The sequence below is a fragment of the Bos indicus x Bos taurus genome, chromosome 16 (genome assembly GCF_003369695.1).
Source record: "Bos indicus x Bos taurus breed Angus x Brahman F1 hybrid chromosome 16, Bos_hybrid_MaternalHap_v2.0, whole genome shotgun sequence".
Lineage (NCBI taxonomy): Eukaryota > Metazoa > Chordata > Mammalia > Artiodactyla > Bovidae > Bos > Bos indicus x Bos taurus.
The window spans coordinates 79,222,376-79,239,732 of NC_040091.1; the positions used below are offsets into that span (position 1 = coordinate 79,222,376).

At 44.8% G+C, this 17,357-nt stretch overlaps 1 protein-coding gene across 2 annotated transcripts in view; it reads left to right on the top strand.

The window, feature by feature from the left end:
• KDM5B (lysine demethylase 5B) overlaps positions 1-17,357 on the top strand; it is a 73,998-nt gene that overhangs the window by 54,016 nt on the left and 2,625 nt on the right. For both annotated transcript variants that reach the window (XM_027565842.1, XM_027565844.1), the window contains 11 exons: positions 2,299-2,480; positions 2,607-2,731; positions 3,659-3,809; positions 3,927-4,041; positions 4,473-4,828; positions 5,807-5,945; positions 8,146-8,325; positions 8,930-9,088; positions 13,699-14,184; positions 15,501-15,612; positions 16,249-16,403. In XM_027565842.1, the coding sequence (XP_027421643.1) occupies positions 2,299-2,480; positions 2,607-2,731; positions 3,659-3,809; positions 3,927-4,041; positions 4,473-4,828; positions 5,807-5,945; positions 8,146-8,325; positions 8,930-9,088; positions 13,699-14,184; positions 15,501-15,612; positions 16,249-16,403 (2,160 nt within the window). The remainder of the gene's footprint in view (positions 1-2,298; positions 2,481-2,606; positions 2,732-3,658; positions 3,810-3,926; positions 4,042-4,472; positions 4,829-5,806; positions 5,946-8,145; positions 8,326-8,929; positions 9,089-13,698; positions 14,185-15,500; positions 15,613-16,248; positions 16,404-17,357) is intronic.

Below are 17,357 nucleotides of genomic sequence, written 5' to 3' on the forward strand. Positions count from 1 at the left end.
TCTGTTGTGAGGCTCCTCTCTATTTTGACCATAAGCGCTCTGCAAACATTTTCCTGCAGTTAGTGGTTTGTCTTTCCATTTGCTTAGCGGTGTCTTTCAAAGAACAGAAGTTTTTCATTTTGATGAAATTCAGTTTATCATGTTTTTTTGTTGTTGTTTGTTTGATTTTAATGAATCTTTTTTGGTGTGCCTTCCTAAGAAATCTTCGCCTAACCTAAGTCACAAGCGTTTCCTAGTGTGTAGACATCTAGAATTGCTAGTTTTAGTTTTTACATTTAAGTCTTTAATCCTCTTAAGTAATTTTTGTTTATGACAAGTTGTGGTTGAGATCCTTGTTTTTGCATATGACTCTCTCATTGTTCTAGCACCATTTCTTGAAGATTCTCCTTTTTCCATTGACTTGTCCTGGCACCTTTGTTGAAAATTGACACGTGTGGAGCTACTTCTGTACTCTGTTCTAGTCTGTTAGCCTATGCATTTATCCTCTTGCTAATGCCTTAAGGTCTTGATTACTATAATTTTCTAATAAGTCTTGAAGTAATTTGAATCCTCCCAACTTTGCTCCTTTAAAAATTTTTTTGCCTGTTTCAGTTCCTTTGCTTTTCCATATAAAGTGTAGAGAATCAGCCTACTAATTCTACCAAAATGGCTGTTGGCATTTAGATTGGAACTGCATTAAATTCACAGATAGTTTGGGAGAGAATTGATCTTTTAACAATACTGAGTCTTCTAATCCATGGACATAGTATATCCCCTCATTTGTTTAGGTCATCTTTTTTTCTTGGCTGTGCTAGAAAGGCTGGGCATTTGGGATCTTATTTACCTGACCAGGAATCATCCCTGTGCCCCTTGCAGTGAAAGTGGGGAGTCTTATCCACTGGACCACCAGGGAAGGTCCCTATTGAGGTCTTCTTGGTTTTTTTCATTCCGTGTTTCGTGATAATACTTCAGAGTTTTTTCCAGTTTTTTATTGCTGGCATTTTAAAATACAGTTGACTTTAAAATAGTCTATCCTGACTGCTTCAAAACTCAATAGTTCTTATAGCTTTTTTGTAGATTCTTTAGAGACAGTCATATCCACAAATAGTCATATTGATTTATTTTTTAATGTGCCTCTTTAGCATGTTGGCTCCCTGGAGCCCACTGTGAATGAACAAACCACTTGCTCGCCTTCCCCTGATATTGTACAGTTCTGGAAACAGTGCCCAGGGGGCTTAAGTGTCTTACCAAGGTCTTCCATCAATAGTGGTAGCTTGTTTTTGCAACTTGGAGAACTCATAATTTTTTTTCCAGATGTGGAAATTTGCAAATTAAAATTGAGTGGACTAATATGATTTATTCTTAACCAAAATTCATAGAGTTGATCCTTAATCTTACTTTAAACAAAAATCTTAAGACATCTCCATAACAAAGTCCTTTTTAAGAATTAATTTCAGGTTAGAACCAAAATTTATTTATTAGGTTTTTCCTAACTTTTCTGATGAGCAGGATGTGAAATGGTCCAGAGGTTGAAATACAGAATGAAAGAGTAAAACAAAGGAGCTGGCTGGTTTATAAACATGAGTTGGTCAGACTCTGCATTCTCAGGCTTCGGTTGGACACAGTTCCAGATAAGGAAAAAAAGTGGTACAAGTTCAATTTTTCCAGAACAAAAGATACATCCTAGTAGGGCTTGTCGTAGGTGCCCACATCACAGTAGAGACATACTGGCTCAAGACCTCATTTTTCTTGACACTTGGTTATGAGATACTTTATTTTGCCTTCAGTCTCTGTGTCACAGATTGTCGAACCTTTTCCAGGAGCCGAACAGACCACTCATTGGCTTCCCATCCATAGTTCCTGCATGGTAGTCTTCTCTGCTTGCCCCATCTTCTTTCCTTTTATTTATATTTGTTATTTTTATGGATTCTCTGAAGCCCTATATAGCATTTCCTCTGCAGTAGAATGTATTTACATTTCTTTGCTCTTATATATACCCAAAACATGGGCAAGGCCAATTGTGAGTAGAAGCAGCAGCTAATCTAAGTAGTTTTATAAGCCTGTGAATAGCTATTCTCATATTCAGATTAGTATAGCCAAACATAAGGACCTACTTTGTCCAGAAGAGATTGTTCCAGATAAGTGAAATAGGTTAACTTGCCCACATTTACTGGGTGCACACATTTTTAATCATGCACTCTCTGTTTTGGTAAGGTTTTCTCTGTGTCGTATTTTTAAAGCTCAACTATTTCATGTTTTTCTTGGGAGCTACTGGGTGATATTATCCTTTGGCGATCTCTAAAGTACACTTTATTTTAGGGAGTAATTGATTCGGAAAGAATGGATTTTGAACTGTTGCCGGATGATGAGCGTCAGTGTGTGAAATGCAAAACCACGTGCTTCATGTCTGCCCTCTCCTGCTGCTGCAAACCTGGCCTGCTTGTTTGCCTGCATCACGTACAGGAGTTATGTTCCTGTCCTCCTTATAAATACAAACTGAGGTGAGTAGGAAGAATGAGTTTTCTCCCTGTGGAAAGCACTGACTGTTTAGTTTAGGCTTTGTGACGTTGGCATCTGATTCCTTCAGGCCCACGTATCTCAAAGCCAACCTGCTCTTCTGTTTCCAGGTACAGATACACTCTGGATGACCTCTACCCCATGATGAATGCACTGAAGCTTCGAGCAGAGTCTTATAACGAGTGGGCCTTGAATGTGAATGAAGCTTTGGAGGCTAAGATTAATAAGAAGAAAAGTATGTGGTATACAGAAAGTGTGATTTGGTGATTGACAAATTGGGACTGATTATAATACAGTCAGCAAACAGTTATCAGCAAACATTACTTGAAGCAGCCTGATTTAGCTCATCTGTCCAGCCAGGCTTAGAGCTTTAGTACAGGTTTTAAAGCCAAGAGTGAATGAGGCAGATGTCCATACATCAAAGTGAAGTCTTAATATAGGAGTTCTGAAAGATTGTATTTTTAACAAAGACAGTGTTATTACAAAACATAATAATTCTTACACGTCTCTGTCTCAGAAACAAAAGTATTTTACATTTTATATGGAACCTTAGAAAAGGTTTCTGTTTGTTTTGCCTTTTTTTTTTCTTTTTTTAACTAGCATTCATGACACAAACAGTATATCCTTAAGAGTCAGTGAGGTGTTTGTTATTACTTTTTAGCTCTAGTCAAAGTCTCTGTCCTCGGTGTTACCTTGAAAGTCACTGCTTCCCTTCGCATCTCTTCTCTCAGTGGTTCCATTTGCTTTCCTTTCTGTAGCTCAGCAGGGTCTCTGCCCTCTCCTGTTCCAGGGTGCGTGCAAGTTCAGTCTGTAAGCTGCTGGTTCCCTGCCAGCTGCAGTTAGATAGATGCAGGAGGAAAGTGTAGCTCCAGCCATAGGAGGATCTTCATGTGCTCTGTCCTGACAAGTCAGGTGTTCTTTGTTTCATAAACTTGTCTATGTTAAAGGGCAGCTCCAGGCACTTTATAAAGCCCTCCACTCTCAGGGCACCCCCCTGCCCCGGCCTCCCCCCCAAAAAAAAAATCAACAAATTTATTAGAGGGAGAGCATTGCAAATATCCATAGATAAGAGCTGATAAAAATCAAACCTCCCCTTCTGTATTTCATACCAGAACTTCATATATATTGATCACAGAAAAGGTGATCTTTTCTTTATTTCTAGGCCTTGTCAGCTTTAAGGCTTTGATTGAAGAATCTGAGATGAAGAAATTTCCAGACAACGATCTTCTACGTCACCTCCGCTTAGTCACACAGGACGCGGAGAAATGCGCCTCTGTTGCCCAGCAGCTACTTAATGGAAAGAGGCAGACGAGGTAGGCTCTGTGCACACCTGGTTTGGGTGTGGACCCCTGGGGAGTCTGCTGTGGCTGGAGTCTGGGGTGCTGGCACACCTGTCCTCATGCAGCCTTCTTGGGCCTTTGTCTCTCTAGATACCGGTCTGGTGGAGGGAAATCCCACAATCAGCTGACCGTGAATGAGCTCCGGCAGTTTGTGACCCAGCTGCACGCCCTCCCCTGTGTCCTCAGTCAGACACCGCTGCTGAAGGTGCCCGGATGGGGGCTGCCCCCCTCCTATATGTGGTCATCCTATATTTTGTAAATAAGCTCAGTTGACATGATGAAGTCCTATTCTTGAGTGGTTAATTTGTACATCTGTTTGCAAATGTGTTTAATATTAATAGCAGCTTGAGTGGTACATGTTGATAAAGAGATTGTAACAGGCCTGCAGTGGAGAGACGGTTGGAAATTTTTACCCTGAAAGTGACTACCGGCTACTCATCACAGCTGCCATAAATCTGCTTAGAGCCACTTGTTCTAACTGCCAGTTGGCTTACGCATGGTCATGTTTATGTATATTGTTGTTGGAGTCAAGTGAGATGGCAGAGGGTCATGTTGAATATGCATTGAAGATTCTAAGTTTGCAAGAAGCCAGTTGCTGAAATTAGTGTTTTGATGCAACAACCTGTGTTTTTTTAGGATCTCTTGAATCGTGTAGAAGATTTCCAACAGCATAGCCAGAAACTGCTCTCTGAGGAGATGCCCAGTGCTTCTGAGCTGCAGGACTTGCTGGATGTCAGCTTTGAATTTGATGTTGAGCTCCCCCAGCTTGCTGAGATGCGTGTCCGGCTGGAGCAGGCCCATTGGCTGGAGGAGGTGCAGCAGGCTTGCCTGGACCCGAGCTCCCTCACCTTAGATGATATGAGACGTCTCATAGACCTGGGAGTGGGCCTGGCCCCATATTCAGCCGTGGAAAAGGCTATGGCGCGGCTTCAGGAACTGCTCACAGTATCAGAGCACTGGGATGACAAAGCCAAGAGTCTCCTCAAGGCCAGGTAACTGAGCATGGCCACTCCTCCCCTGGGGAGGGCTTGTGCTGGGTCCATGCTGGGCAGGACCAGGCATTAGGGTGTGATCCAGGCACAGCAGCTGAGCTGTGCGTGTGGAAGTTTAGCTGAGATGTTTGGAACTGCTTTGGAACTCGGTCAAAAGAAGATTATTATTTTTTTCTTGATTTACTGATTGTGAAATGAATGGTTCAAATGGACAGTCATTTTCTAGAAGTGGTTTAATGAAATTTCCCTGGATCTCAATGGGAACATCTTTGAGGAAAGAAAACATTTACAAATAAGTGAAACTGTTTAAACCCACAGTTAATGAAAGAGACCCCAAGGAGTCTTAAAGAGAAACATGTGAACATCGCAGTGTGCAGTGTCTGTAAAGTGATGACAGTGCTGTGAGCCCAGCATTACTGCTGTTGCCTCATGACCTTGTCTGTACTTGAGGACGTGTTGGACTCGGGCTGACCATCTGAGGGGAGAAGATGGTTCCTCCTCATCTTGCTTTCTGTCTAACAGATCTTTACTGTTGCAGCTGACAGCATAAAGTACAAGGGACAGCTATTTTCTGGATGTTATTGTTTAATCCTGAAATAGTGGTCATTGAGCAGAGGACACAAAAGTTTTGGGTTCTGTGCTTTGGTGTGGTGATATCCTGGAGATTTTTACTTATCTTAGTGGAGCTGTATGAGTCTTGATAGTGTTTCTAGTTTAACATGGAATAAATTATCCCTAAGCTACCTTTTGCAAACAGAAGTTTATGGTTATTCCATTGTCAAATCAGAACTAAGTAGAACTGAGTTATTTGCCTTAGTCTTATGTAGATAATTTGATGTCTTGTAGTTACTTTCCATTTCAAAAAGTTTATTTGCAATTGTGAATTTCCTTTGAAGTGGTTTTTCTGACTTCTCTGATAAGTAAGCCACGAGAAGTGCGAGTCGCGCGGAGGCTGAGTACAGTCTTTCTGCTCTCTAGGCCTCGGCATTCACTGAACAGCCTCGCCGCCGTGGTGAAGGAGATTGAGGAGATCCCCGCACACCTGCCCAACGGCGCGGCGCTGAAAGACTCTGTGCAGAGAGCCAGAGACTGGCTTCAGGAAGTGGAGGCCCTGCAGGTAGGTTTCCAGAGTCTCACAGTGCCTCTGTGAAGAGCAGGGATGGAGCGCTGGCAGAGGGGCATGCGCTGGGTTTCGTGGCACGTGCCCTGTGTTTGGGTTGGCCACGTGACTGATTCTCTTCTACCCCGTGTAGATGCCCTTGCCCACCCCACCTGTTGTCCTCACCAGTTGGCTTAATATGTAAGGCTTAGATAATTTCACTAACCTTTTCTGGGAGCTTGGGAGTCTCCCATAACAACAGTCTTAAGTACTTGGTTGGTGTTGAAGAGAAAGGGCTAAAAATGAAATGCAGTTGCTAATCTTTGACCAGTATGGCTATCTCTTGCTGGCTTACCAATTGCTTGAAGTCTAGACAGTGAAGAGCAGGCGACTGAGTGAGTAGTGATATGTGCTTCCATGGCCAAACTAGGTAGTGAGGTCCAGGACTTTTACCGTACAAGTAGTGACTTAAAAGTGCTTATCTGTCCCTGCAGAGGAAGTGAGGCTTAGCATATTCTGGAGTAACTCTCCAGAGAACCAGCACAAAGTATCTGTGGCTCTGTGCTAGATGGTGTACTTACTGAGCCTTTACCTGTAAATTAAAATGGAAAATTAAATTGGTGTGTAGCATTATTAAGGTACAGATAGAATATACCTTAATAATGTACCTTAGTCTGGTGTGCTGCAGTCCATGGGGTTACAGAGTCAGACAGGACTGAGGGACCGAACAACAACAGACACAAGACACACTCTTCTGTGTTTCTCTGTTTTCAGTTGGGCGACTGCATGTGAAAAGGGGTTGCTGGGGGTGTTTTCCTTTTTCTCTCTTATCATCATAAAACAGCAGGTCTTACGGTCCTATTGAGAAAAAAAGGTCTTTGAATTACTTAATGGGCTAGGTTTTTAAATTTTTAATTTATATTGTTCTTGAGTCTCAAGTTCTGTTTTGTTGAAGCCATCAGACTCTAGGAACAAAATATCATCTGGTTTTCGGAATATCTGCATAATTTAAGTTGTGCTAATAGACCAGTTGCTAATGAGAAATGCCAAATAGGACAGCTTAGCCAGGTGTTTTCACTGAAACATCTGGACGTCTATTCTGATTAATAGGGAAGAGAAGATACGTTGTTTGATAAACGTTACGTAAGGAGTGACTCCAGCCAGAGAAAAAAGCATGGGAAGTGTTTGCTGTGTACATAAACTTCCCCAGTGAGATTTCTGATGCACGTTCTTGTCTGTCATTGTTGGAACCATCGTGATTGCAGCCTTGGTCCTTGCTTTCACTCCTGGTTGCTAGCAGCCAGAAAGTGAGGCTGGTGGCAGTAGTCAGGGAGAGGTGAGGTATGAAATCAGAGGAAAGGACATGCTTCCAGGTGGGTTTGGTTCCCTTCACCTGTTTTAATGTATGTGCTACTTAGTACTGTGTCTGCAACAAAGTCTGTCGATAAGGACAAAAAGCAAGTTTTGCTCCATTCCTGAAATAATAGCTTGGCCTTGAATCATGTATGTAAGGACTAGCAGAGAAATGTGACCAACGACAGGGCGACCCCTTGTGTTCGGTGGATCGCTTATATTAGAATGCCGCCCAGCTGTGTTTTACACACAGGGAGTGCTCTGTATGCTTCAGAGTGTGGTCCCAGTACAGCCACAGCAGCACCTGGGAAGTTTAGGAATACAAATTCACATGAACCCTTCCCTAATGAACTGAATCAGAAATCTGGGGGTAGGGCCCAGGAAGTTTTTAAAACAAGCTTCCCAGATGGTTCTTAATAATAAAATTTGAGAGCCAGTGTTCTTTCTCAACTCATTTTAGTTTTCCTGAATAATCTATTAATTCATTGTCAGTGAATGGAGTGAAATACTGTTTTGCTGCTTTTCGTTCTCTTAAGTCAGTATGGAAGTCCTTTGAGTTATTATAGGTTTACATTTCTGTTGAATTTTTTTCAAACCAACCAAAATGACAGATGAACTGAGAAAGGGTATAAGCAGTCTGAACAAAGGGATGGCAGCGTATGCCAAGTCCACAGTTGTATCTGTGGCTCCAGCACGAACCAGGCTCTTACTTGGTGACTGAGTGGGATCCCCAGGGGCCTTACCATCACCACCACCAGCTAGCCGGCAGGTTTGGTCGACATCACTCGTGAGTTTAGTATGTTGAGATCATGGGGGCTACTTTGCGCACTTCCACAAAAGTGTTCTTTTCCCTTTGACTCACTAGGCTGGAGGACGTGTGCCAGTGTTGGACACGCTGGTGGAGCTTGTCACTCGAGGCCGGTGTATCCCGGTGCATCTACCCTCGCTGCCGAGACTGGAGTCCCTAGTAGCTGAAGTTCACGTTTGGAAAGAATGTGCTGCTAATACATTCCTGACTAAGAACTCGTCCTATTCTCTCCTAGAGGTAAGTTTGCACTCAGCCCACTCACAGCCCCTTCCTTATGGAGGGGGAACACTGGCTGATCTATGCTCTAGGAGTTATTTTCTGAGGGGAGCCAGGGAGAGTCTTCTGAATTTCACTGGAAACTTAGAAGAATCTTTGAATGTTTTCTGCATATGTTTGGGGATAGCATTCACTAAGGAAGAAATATTCCTCTTTGAAGTTCCTTGGTCTGTTAAAATTGAACATTTAACCTTGGCCATGCTTCACCACTTGGATTTGCCAAGCTTGATAAAAGATCTCCACCTCTCAACATGATTATAGTTAACACTTGTAGTTCTAAGCTGATGCTGGTCACACGTTATGACTGAGTCGGTGCATTTTAGTTTTCTTCTTTTTACTTACTGTTTGAGTGGATCTGAATCAAAAGTCTGTCTTTTTGTGAGATTTCCTTCATCCTTGCTTCCTTCCTCTGTAGAGTAGGATTTCTGGAATCAGGGTTGCATGTTATGCAGAAAATATAAAGAAATTCATGTCCTTCCCACTGCTTAGGCTTTTATTTGGGAACTTGGTAATGCTCTGTGGTACACCAGATAAATCACAATGGTTGTGCTTTGTTCCACATCAGGTGCTGTGTCCTCGATGTGATATTGGCCTTTTGGGATTAAAGAGGAAGCAGAGAAAGTTAAAGGATCCCTTGCCAAGTGGCAAGAAGAAGAGTCCCCGTGTAGAGAGTCTGAGCGACCTGGAGAGAACGCTGATGGAAAGCAGAGAGACTGCTTCAGCTGTGCGTGCCGGCGCTCCTCCTCTTTTCTCAGGGGGGAGGGCTGTTTCTAGCTCTTCCATCTTTATTGGGTATATTGGGAAGGCAAGTAGGAGAATAACTTTCAGAGTACTCTGTTTTACCCAAGCAACTTTAGGAAAACTGGCATTTGTAAAAGTTTTGAATGGAAGGTGCCTGCGAGGCCTCCCAGACTCAGAAACACTTCCCAAGCCTGTAGCTTGGTCCAGGGCTAACAGGTGGCCTGCAATGCCAGCTTACTGTTAAGTCTACAACAGGACATACACTGGAAAGGGTACTGGGTACTCCTGAGTCTGATGTGCTCTTAGCGTAAGCACTGTGGATCCAAAGAGAGTGTCATCTTCAAGAAGATGAAGCAGTATCGAGCCAGTGTTTGGTGAGCACAGTATCAGATCAAAAGAAGAGAGCTATGGGATCTGGATGCTTTAGAAACTTGCCAAGTTGGTATAATTGACCTGTAGTATTAGTCTCAGGTGTGCAGTAGAGTGGCTCAGCATGTGTGTATATTACCCAGTGACCCCTGTATGAGTCTGGTTAATAGCCATCACCACACAGGTGTTTGTTTTTTTTTTTTTTCTTGTGATGAGAACTTTTAACATCTACTCTCTTAGCAACTTTCAAAACTATAACATAGTATTAATGACTATCTGGAGTAGAAAATGGCAACACACTGCAGTATTCTTGCCTGGAAAATTCCATGGATACAGGAGCCTGGCCAGCTATAATCCATGGCATTGCAAAGAGCTGGACACAGCTGACATATTCCCCAGAGAAGAGAGCACAGTTTCTTTTTGAATTAATGACTATAGTCACCACGCTGTATGTCGCACCCCCAGGATTTATTTTTGCCCTTTGACCCCCTGCACCCATCTCCCGGACCAGTTGCCTCTGGGAACCGCCCATCGGTTCTCTGTGTCTGTCAGTCCAGTTCAGGCTCTCAGGCGTGTCCCACTCTTTGCAACCCCATGGACTAGAGCACACCAGGCTTCCCTGTCCATTACCAACTCCCAGAGTTTACTAAACTCGTGTCCGTTGAGTTGTGTCCATCCAACCATCTCATCCTCTGTCGTCCCCTTCTCCTCCCGCCTTCAGTCTTTCCCAGCATCAGGGTCTTTTCCAGTGAGTCAGTTCTTCACATCAGGTGGCCAGAGTATTGGAGTTCCAGCTTTAGTATCAGTCCTTTCAATGACTATTTAGGACTGATTTCCTTTAGAATTGACTGGTTGGATCTCTTTGCTGTCCAAGGGACTCTCAAGAGTCTTCTTCAATACCACAGTTCAAAAGCATCAATTTTTCCGTGCTCAGCTTTCTTTATAGTCCAACTCTCAGATACATACATTACTACTGGAAAAACCATAGCTTTAACTAGATGGACCTTTGTCGGCAGAGTAATGTCTCTGCTTTTTAATATGCTGTCTAGGTTGGTCATAGGTTTTCTTCCAAGAAGCAAGTGTCTTAATTTCATGACTGCAGTTACCATCTGCAGTGATTTTGGAGCCAAAGAAAATAAAGTCTCTCACTGTTTCCATTGTTTCCTCATCTGTTTGCCATGAAGTAATGGGACCACATGCCATGATCTTAGTTTTCTGAATGTTGAGCTTTAAGCCAACTTTTTCACTCTCCTCTTTCACTTTCATCAAGAGGCTCTTTAGTTCTTCTTCACTTTCTTCCATAGGGTGGTGTCATCTGTATATCTGAGCTTATTGATATTTCTCCTGGCAGTCTTGATTCCAGCTTGTGCTTCATCCAGCCCGGCATTTTGCATGTGTACTACTCTGCATGTGAGTTAAATAAGCTGGGTGACCATATATAGCCTTGACGTACTCCTTTGCCAATTTGGAACCAGTCTGTTGTTCCATGTCCAGTTCTAACTGTTGCTTCTTGACCTGCATACAGATTTCTCAGGAGGCAGGTTAGGTGGTCTGGTATTGCCAGGTCTAAGAATTTTCCACAGTTTGTTGTGATCCACACAGTCTTCTGTGGGGTGTTTTTTGGTTTGTTTGTTTTTTGTTTTTTTTTTTAGGTTTCACGTGTAAGTGAGATCATATAGTCCTTGTTTTTCTCTGGCTTATTTGACTTGGCGTAATGCTTTGAGTTCATCCGTGTTGTTGCAAATGGCAGAACCCTTTCTCTGTCTGTGGCTGGTAACAGCCCACTGTACACACACAGCCATGCTTCGTTTCATCCACCAGTGGGCGCACTGAGGTTGTTTCCTATCTTGGCTGTTGAGAATGATGCCGCCTTGGACATGGGAGTACAGGTAATCTTTTCCAGTTAGTGTTTTTGTTTCCGGTAGATGTGTTACTTGGAAATGGAATTGCTGGTCGTGTGCTGGTTCTGTTTTTAGTGTTTTGAGGACCCTTCATACTGTTTTTCCACAGTGGCTGCAACAGTTGACATTCCCACTCCTAGTGCAGGGCGGGGTTCCCTTTTCTCCACATCCTCGCTGACACCTGTTATTTCTGGTCTTTTCGATGATAGTCATTTTAAAATATGTGTGAGGCGATGTCTCAGTGTGGTTTTGATCTGCGTTTCCCTGATGGTCAGTGGTATTGGGCGTCTTTGATGTACCTGTTGGCCATCTGTTCGTCGTCTTTGGAGAAATGTCTGCTGGATCTTCTGCCCATTTTAATTGGATTTTGTTTTTGGTAGGGATGATGGTGTTTGTGCTGTTGTATTATATAAGTTCTTCACGGATTTGGGGTATTAATCCCCTGGATCAGGTTACAAGTTGCCAATACTTCTCCCATTCTGTAAGTTGTCTTTTCATCTTGTTGATGATTTCTTTCCATGTGCAGAAGTTTTGTAGGTTGATGAAGCCCCTTTTAGGATGGTTTTGAAGCACAAAGCCTTGTCCTTCCCGGAGCAGGAACATACCTGCCACTGGACCTGAACTAAAGGGACTTGTCCTTGGGCCAGAACACCTTTCCAGTCTGACCCTTCATCGTGGCCTGACTGCTCTTTTGATTGACGTGGGATTGCCCTGAAGTGTCTGTGTATTTTGACATGGACTGTCCTTGGCGTATTCGTCCCTTCCCTCAGATTGTAGTCAGATGTGGCTGCCTGCTTATCATTTCGATGCCTCCAAGATGCTGCTTCCACTGTTAACACGGTTGGTGTTTGTAACGGCACTGTCTGGAGCTTCGCCTGGCTCTGCACGTTACCTGTTGATCACTGTGTCACTGCATAGCTCTGTATGCACTGCCTGCACATTGCTTTCATCTACAGAAATAAGAGATTTTCTAAATACAGCAAGGGTTTGTTAGGTGGTTTATTCTAGATCTTTTTGTTTCTTACCTAAACCCTCATTGATACATTTTTCTCCTCTAATCCAGAAACAGTGAAGCATCAGTCTGGCCTTAGGACTCAGGTTCCTCATCTGGTGACTGGGGGGTGGATCTCATCATCGGAAATGGTTTAGCTATGACATATTAACATTTTAAGGACTTGGAAATAGAGTTGGGAAAGAAATGGTTCTTGTAAGCCTTTAGTTTTTGCTTCTGGTGGGGAATGCTAGTTTTAAAAATCTATGCTTCCTCTGTGTTTCTCTTCAGTGAAGTATCAGGACTTGGGTTGTCTGGCCGTTTGCTGTGAAAGGTCAATGTGTTATGTGCCGAGGGGATAGTGCTTACTCTTACAGAGCTGGTGGCTTGAATTGGTCTCCCTTAAGGCAGTTCTACCTCATGGTGAGCGGTGAATAAATCTGTAAAGCCTGGACTGACTCACGTAGAGATCTCACATGTGGATAATTTGTACATACTGGTGAGGAACATGTTCAGTGTCACTTCAGCTTTTTACTCTGAAGCTAATTATGCTTGTGTTTTCAAGTTGCTTATACAGATTACCTGATCTCGGAAGTGAGATGTGGCTCTTGTTTTAATAGAGAAAAGAAGATAGCAAGTATACGTGCCACTTCCTGCAGAAAAGCAGCTTGCTTTTGTCTCTGCCCAGTGGCCTCATAGCATGCCCCTGTGCATGTGTGTCTGAGGGACGCTTGGTGAAGTGTTCCTGTTCAACTTCTTCACAAGGGATCCACTTTCATTATGTACGGTTCATGTGTCCAGTACACCTTAAGGCCTGTTGTTAAAGGCAGTAAGAGAAACAGGTTACTATGGCATCTTAGAGACTTTCTCATCTAAACTACTTTTCTAGAAGATCACAAAAGTTAGTGGAGCTGAATACAAAGCTCAGAAATGTGTCCATAGACAGTGAAAAACCTGAGTCTTACAAGGGAGGGATATTTTCTAAGAGATACATGTGCAGAGAAGTTGGGCTTGGAAGAACGGTGTGTGTTAGGTAACTGCTGACAGTGTGGTTTGCTGAGTGGCAGCCAGAGCGTCTGGTCACATGGCCATGGGGTCGTCACGGCAGCCCTGTGAGGCGGGCACTGTTCCCGACTCGGGTTATACCTGTGGGCGTCCCACCACGGTGAGCGGAATGTTGTCCGAGGCGCCCCCACGCCTTAGTGAGGCAGAACTGGCGTTACACCCAGAGCCTGCTCTGGAGCCCAGTGTTCCTCACCGCCACGACCCTTGAGTTTGAGAAGATGGCCGAGGTCTCTGTGCCATCGTCCTTTATTGCCTTCTCTTGTCTAGATGGCAGCACTCGGGGAAGCTCGCGCACGAGAAATGGAAGCCTTGCAGTCTCTCCGACAAGCCAATGAGGAGAAACTGCTGTCGCCTGTGCACGATGTGGAGATGAGAGTCTGCGTGTGTCAGAAGGCTCCCGCGGCCCCCATGGTCCAGTGTGAACTCTGCAGGGATGCTTTCCACACCAGCTGTGTGGCAGCTCCCAGCATTCCACAGGGCCCCCGAGTCTGGCTGTGTCCCAACTGTCGGAGGTCGGAGAAGCCTCCACTCGAGAAGATTCTGCCCCTGCTGGCCTCCCTGCAGCGCATCCGCGTCCGCCTGCCCGAGGGAGACGCACTGCGGTATATGATCGAGAGGACCGTGAGCTGGCAGCACAGAGCCCGGCAGCTGCTCTCGTCAGGGCACCTCAAGTCCTTGCAGGACCCAGTGGGCTCAGGACTGTTGTGTGGCAGGTGGCAGGCCACAGCAGGACAGGTGCCAGAGACCAGCAAGGTGAGCCTGAGCCTTCTTTGCTGGTCTGCAGACCGTGCTCACCTCCATGCCTCTGTGGCTCTGGGGGCTACTGTTACCAGCGCCCAGTGTCCTTGCAGGGCTCTGCGTGCCTGCCACGTCGTTTCTTTCCTCTGCTCCCAGTAGTCAGTCTGTAGAGCAGATTTCACCTGTTCATATATACATATGATTTCCCCATTTGTGTGTATGAACCTAGGTATTTTTAATAGATATACTTTTTTTTTTTTTTTTCATGTAGCTATTTTTTTTCCTGCTTCCTATCATGTAACTCACTGAGCAGAAAGGGAGAGTGCCTCCTTCTGTGTCTTGCTGCTTTTTGAGGAAAAATTAAGTTTTGAAGCATCTTATGTATCATGTTGCTTCAGAGGGGAGGCAATGGGTTCCATACCATCTGTGGTCTTGCTGCCAAAAGCCTGATTCTTGTAACCATGACTTTGGTGGCGGGGGTGGGATTCTGTCTTCTTCCACAGAAGATAAGAAAGCACAGTCAGGAATGCAGGATTTAGTCTTACAAGGTCCACCCGATGACTTCCGAACGTTGTAGACTCTCTAGCAGAATCACTGCACCTCCCTGGTGCTGTACCAGCAGAGGCCTGTGATTTGCAAGGGCTGAGTGAAGTGCAGGTTAGACATATGGACAGAGGGTTGGTTCTGTGGTATTTGTTATCTTTCTTTTTTTTTTTTTTTTGCCCCATTTATTTCCATCTTCTGAAATACAGTGCCTGGCACTTAGCAAATGATATGTTTAAGTTTTTGCCTCATAGTTGAGTTGTGGCTATTCAGACAACCTAGCCTACATTGGAGACAGTTGTGTCCCTTACACATGACATGCTGGGAGTTTCCTAGTGTTAATAAAGGAGAAAGACACAACTGCTGTTTGCTCATTTGTGGTCAAAGGACTGCTGTTCTAGCCCCTCTGATAAGCTCTGAAGAAGGTGGGGACATGAATGTGAGTGCTGTTTGGCAGCTCCTCGGTTTACCCAAAGGGCTGCATGTCTGTGTCAGGCAGGTGAAAATCTCCCCCAGGAATTCAAGAGGCTGTGTGTCCATGCAGAGAAAATGACTTATTGCCCAGTAGTGCTCTTCACCTCTGAAGTCAGTCCAGGCACAGCCAGGGAGGCCAAAGGCGTGGTGAACAGGAGTTGGCTGGCCAGATCTGAGATGCCAGAGGCTTGTTTCAGTTTGGGAAAATCAAGTCCTCTGCTATATGCTGCCTGATAACCCAAGCTACTTCTGTTAGGCTGGTGGTAGTCTTAGTCCTGGAAGAGCCTTACTGTGAGATGTTTTCCTTCCATCAGATATCTCAGCCTCCTGGCCCCACGTCCTTCTCCTTGCCCGACGACTGGGACAACAGAACCTCCTATTTACACTCTCCTTTCTCCACTGGTCGGAGCTGTATCCCCCTCCATGGTCTGTATTGATTATCATCATCATGATCATTGTTGTTGTTATTTTGAGGGCTTGAATAGTAACAAGTGATATTGCAGTGGTTTTTTGTTGTAAATAATCCAGAACTGTTAAAAAATGACTTTATTCTTACATGTGGGATATGTGTTACTGTGTACTTGAAAGGTTGGGGGAGAATCCTATTTAAAGGCTTATAAGTGCAAAAGAAATAGAAAGGAAAGCTTTATATCCACTGCTTTCAGGGAGGAATGGGTTCAGCCCATGTCAGCTGATAGTTAAACAGCAAGTGGTATGGTCAGATGCTCAGTCACAGGTTCACTTGTTGCTTCATTACTCAGGAGACTTGAGGGGGCTCTTCGAGACCCTGCTTCTCTTCTGTCCCTCCTGAGGGTGATTGTCCCCCAGGAGTTCTACCTGGAGCCCTGGCCTGTGCAGAATGCCGGGCCCTGTGATAGCTGTCCAGGCAGAGGTATCTCTCCTGCATCAGCGGTAGACTCAGTCTCATTTGGGCCTGTTAGGCTGTGGCTCTGGGCACATGAAGTGGCTTCATTTTACGTGGGGCGGGTGGCAGTCAGGTGGGTGGTCCTCCTCTTCTCATGTCACAAGGAGTGTCCCCGTGATCTGCTCTGGTCTTGACAGGTATCAGCCCAGAAGTGAATGAGCTGCTGATGGAGGCCCAGCTGCTCCAGGTGTCCCTTCCTGAAATTCAGGAACTCTACCAGACGTTACTTGCAAAGCCGAGCCCTGCGCAGCAGGCTGACCACAGCTCTCCAGTGAGACCCGGCAGTGAGAAGGTGGGCATTGGGGTTCGGCTCACCCCATCTCGATAACACAGGGATGAGACGCTGTCTTTGATCCAGGAAAGGATGCAGACGACAGCTGGGCTCGCAACCTGGATTCTGATACTGGTTTTTAAACCACTATGCGAAAAGTTTTTCTTTTTCATAAGGTGGTTCTCATCATTTCCATGTGATAATAGCTAGAAACAGGATTATTCTTGTATAAGAGAAATCCTGTTAGATGAAGATGTAATTACAGCTGGAGAGGCTTTCATTCTTAGAGTCAGCGTGTAACAAATGCTGTAACTCTTCTAAACTGAACCTGACAGCTGTCAGGACCAGGTGACTAGACCAGGAGGGCACGTTGTTGTTGTGTTTCGTTCTTTTTGGCTGCACCACAGGATCTTAATTCCTTGACCAGGATTCAAACCTGTGCCCCCTGAAGTAGAAGTGGGGAGTCCTAACTTCTGGAGCTCCCAGGAAGTCCCAAGGGGGCCTATTTCAAGTGCTAACTTAAAGTACTAAGGTCCTGTTTCTCAGCAGCGTAAGATGCTGCTGCTCCTGCATCCTGTTAACGAAATCGCTGACCCCTGAGGATATAGTCGGAGTAGGAAGACAGCATAAGGGTAGACACTGGCATTTAGGATTGATTTTATCGTTGCAATACCAAATAGTGCAGCACATTACCAACTGTGCTCAGTTAAAAGCACCTTTTTCCTCTAAGGGGAGGAGATGTCCTTTACAAAGGACGGTATCGGCCTGGTTTCTGAGCCGTCTGTGGGTCAGCACCTCCCACGGAGCTCTGTGGACGTCAGGCATTTGCTCGTGTGTTTGGCATCTCCCACCTCCCGGCACTGCTGGGCTGATGTGAGACAGTTCACATTGGTGACACTTTTGTTCTCCAGTGTTTGATGGGCTGAACGGCGAAGTTAGGTGGTCCTGTGGGGTGGGGTGGGCGGGGCTGGGAGC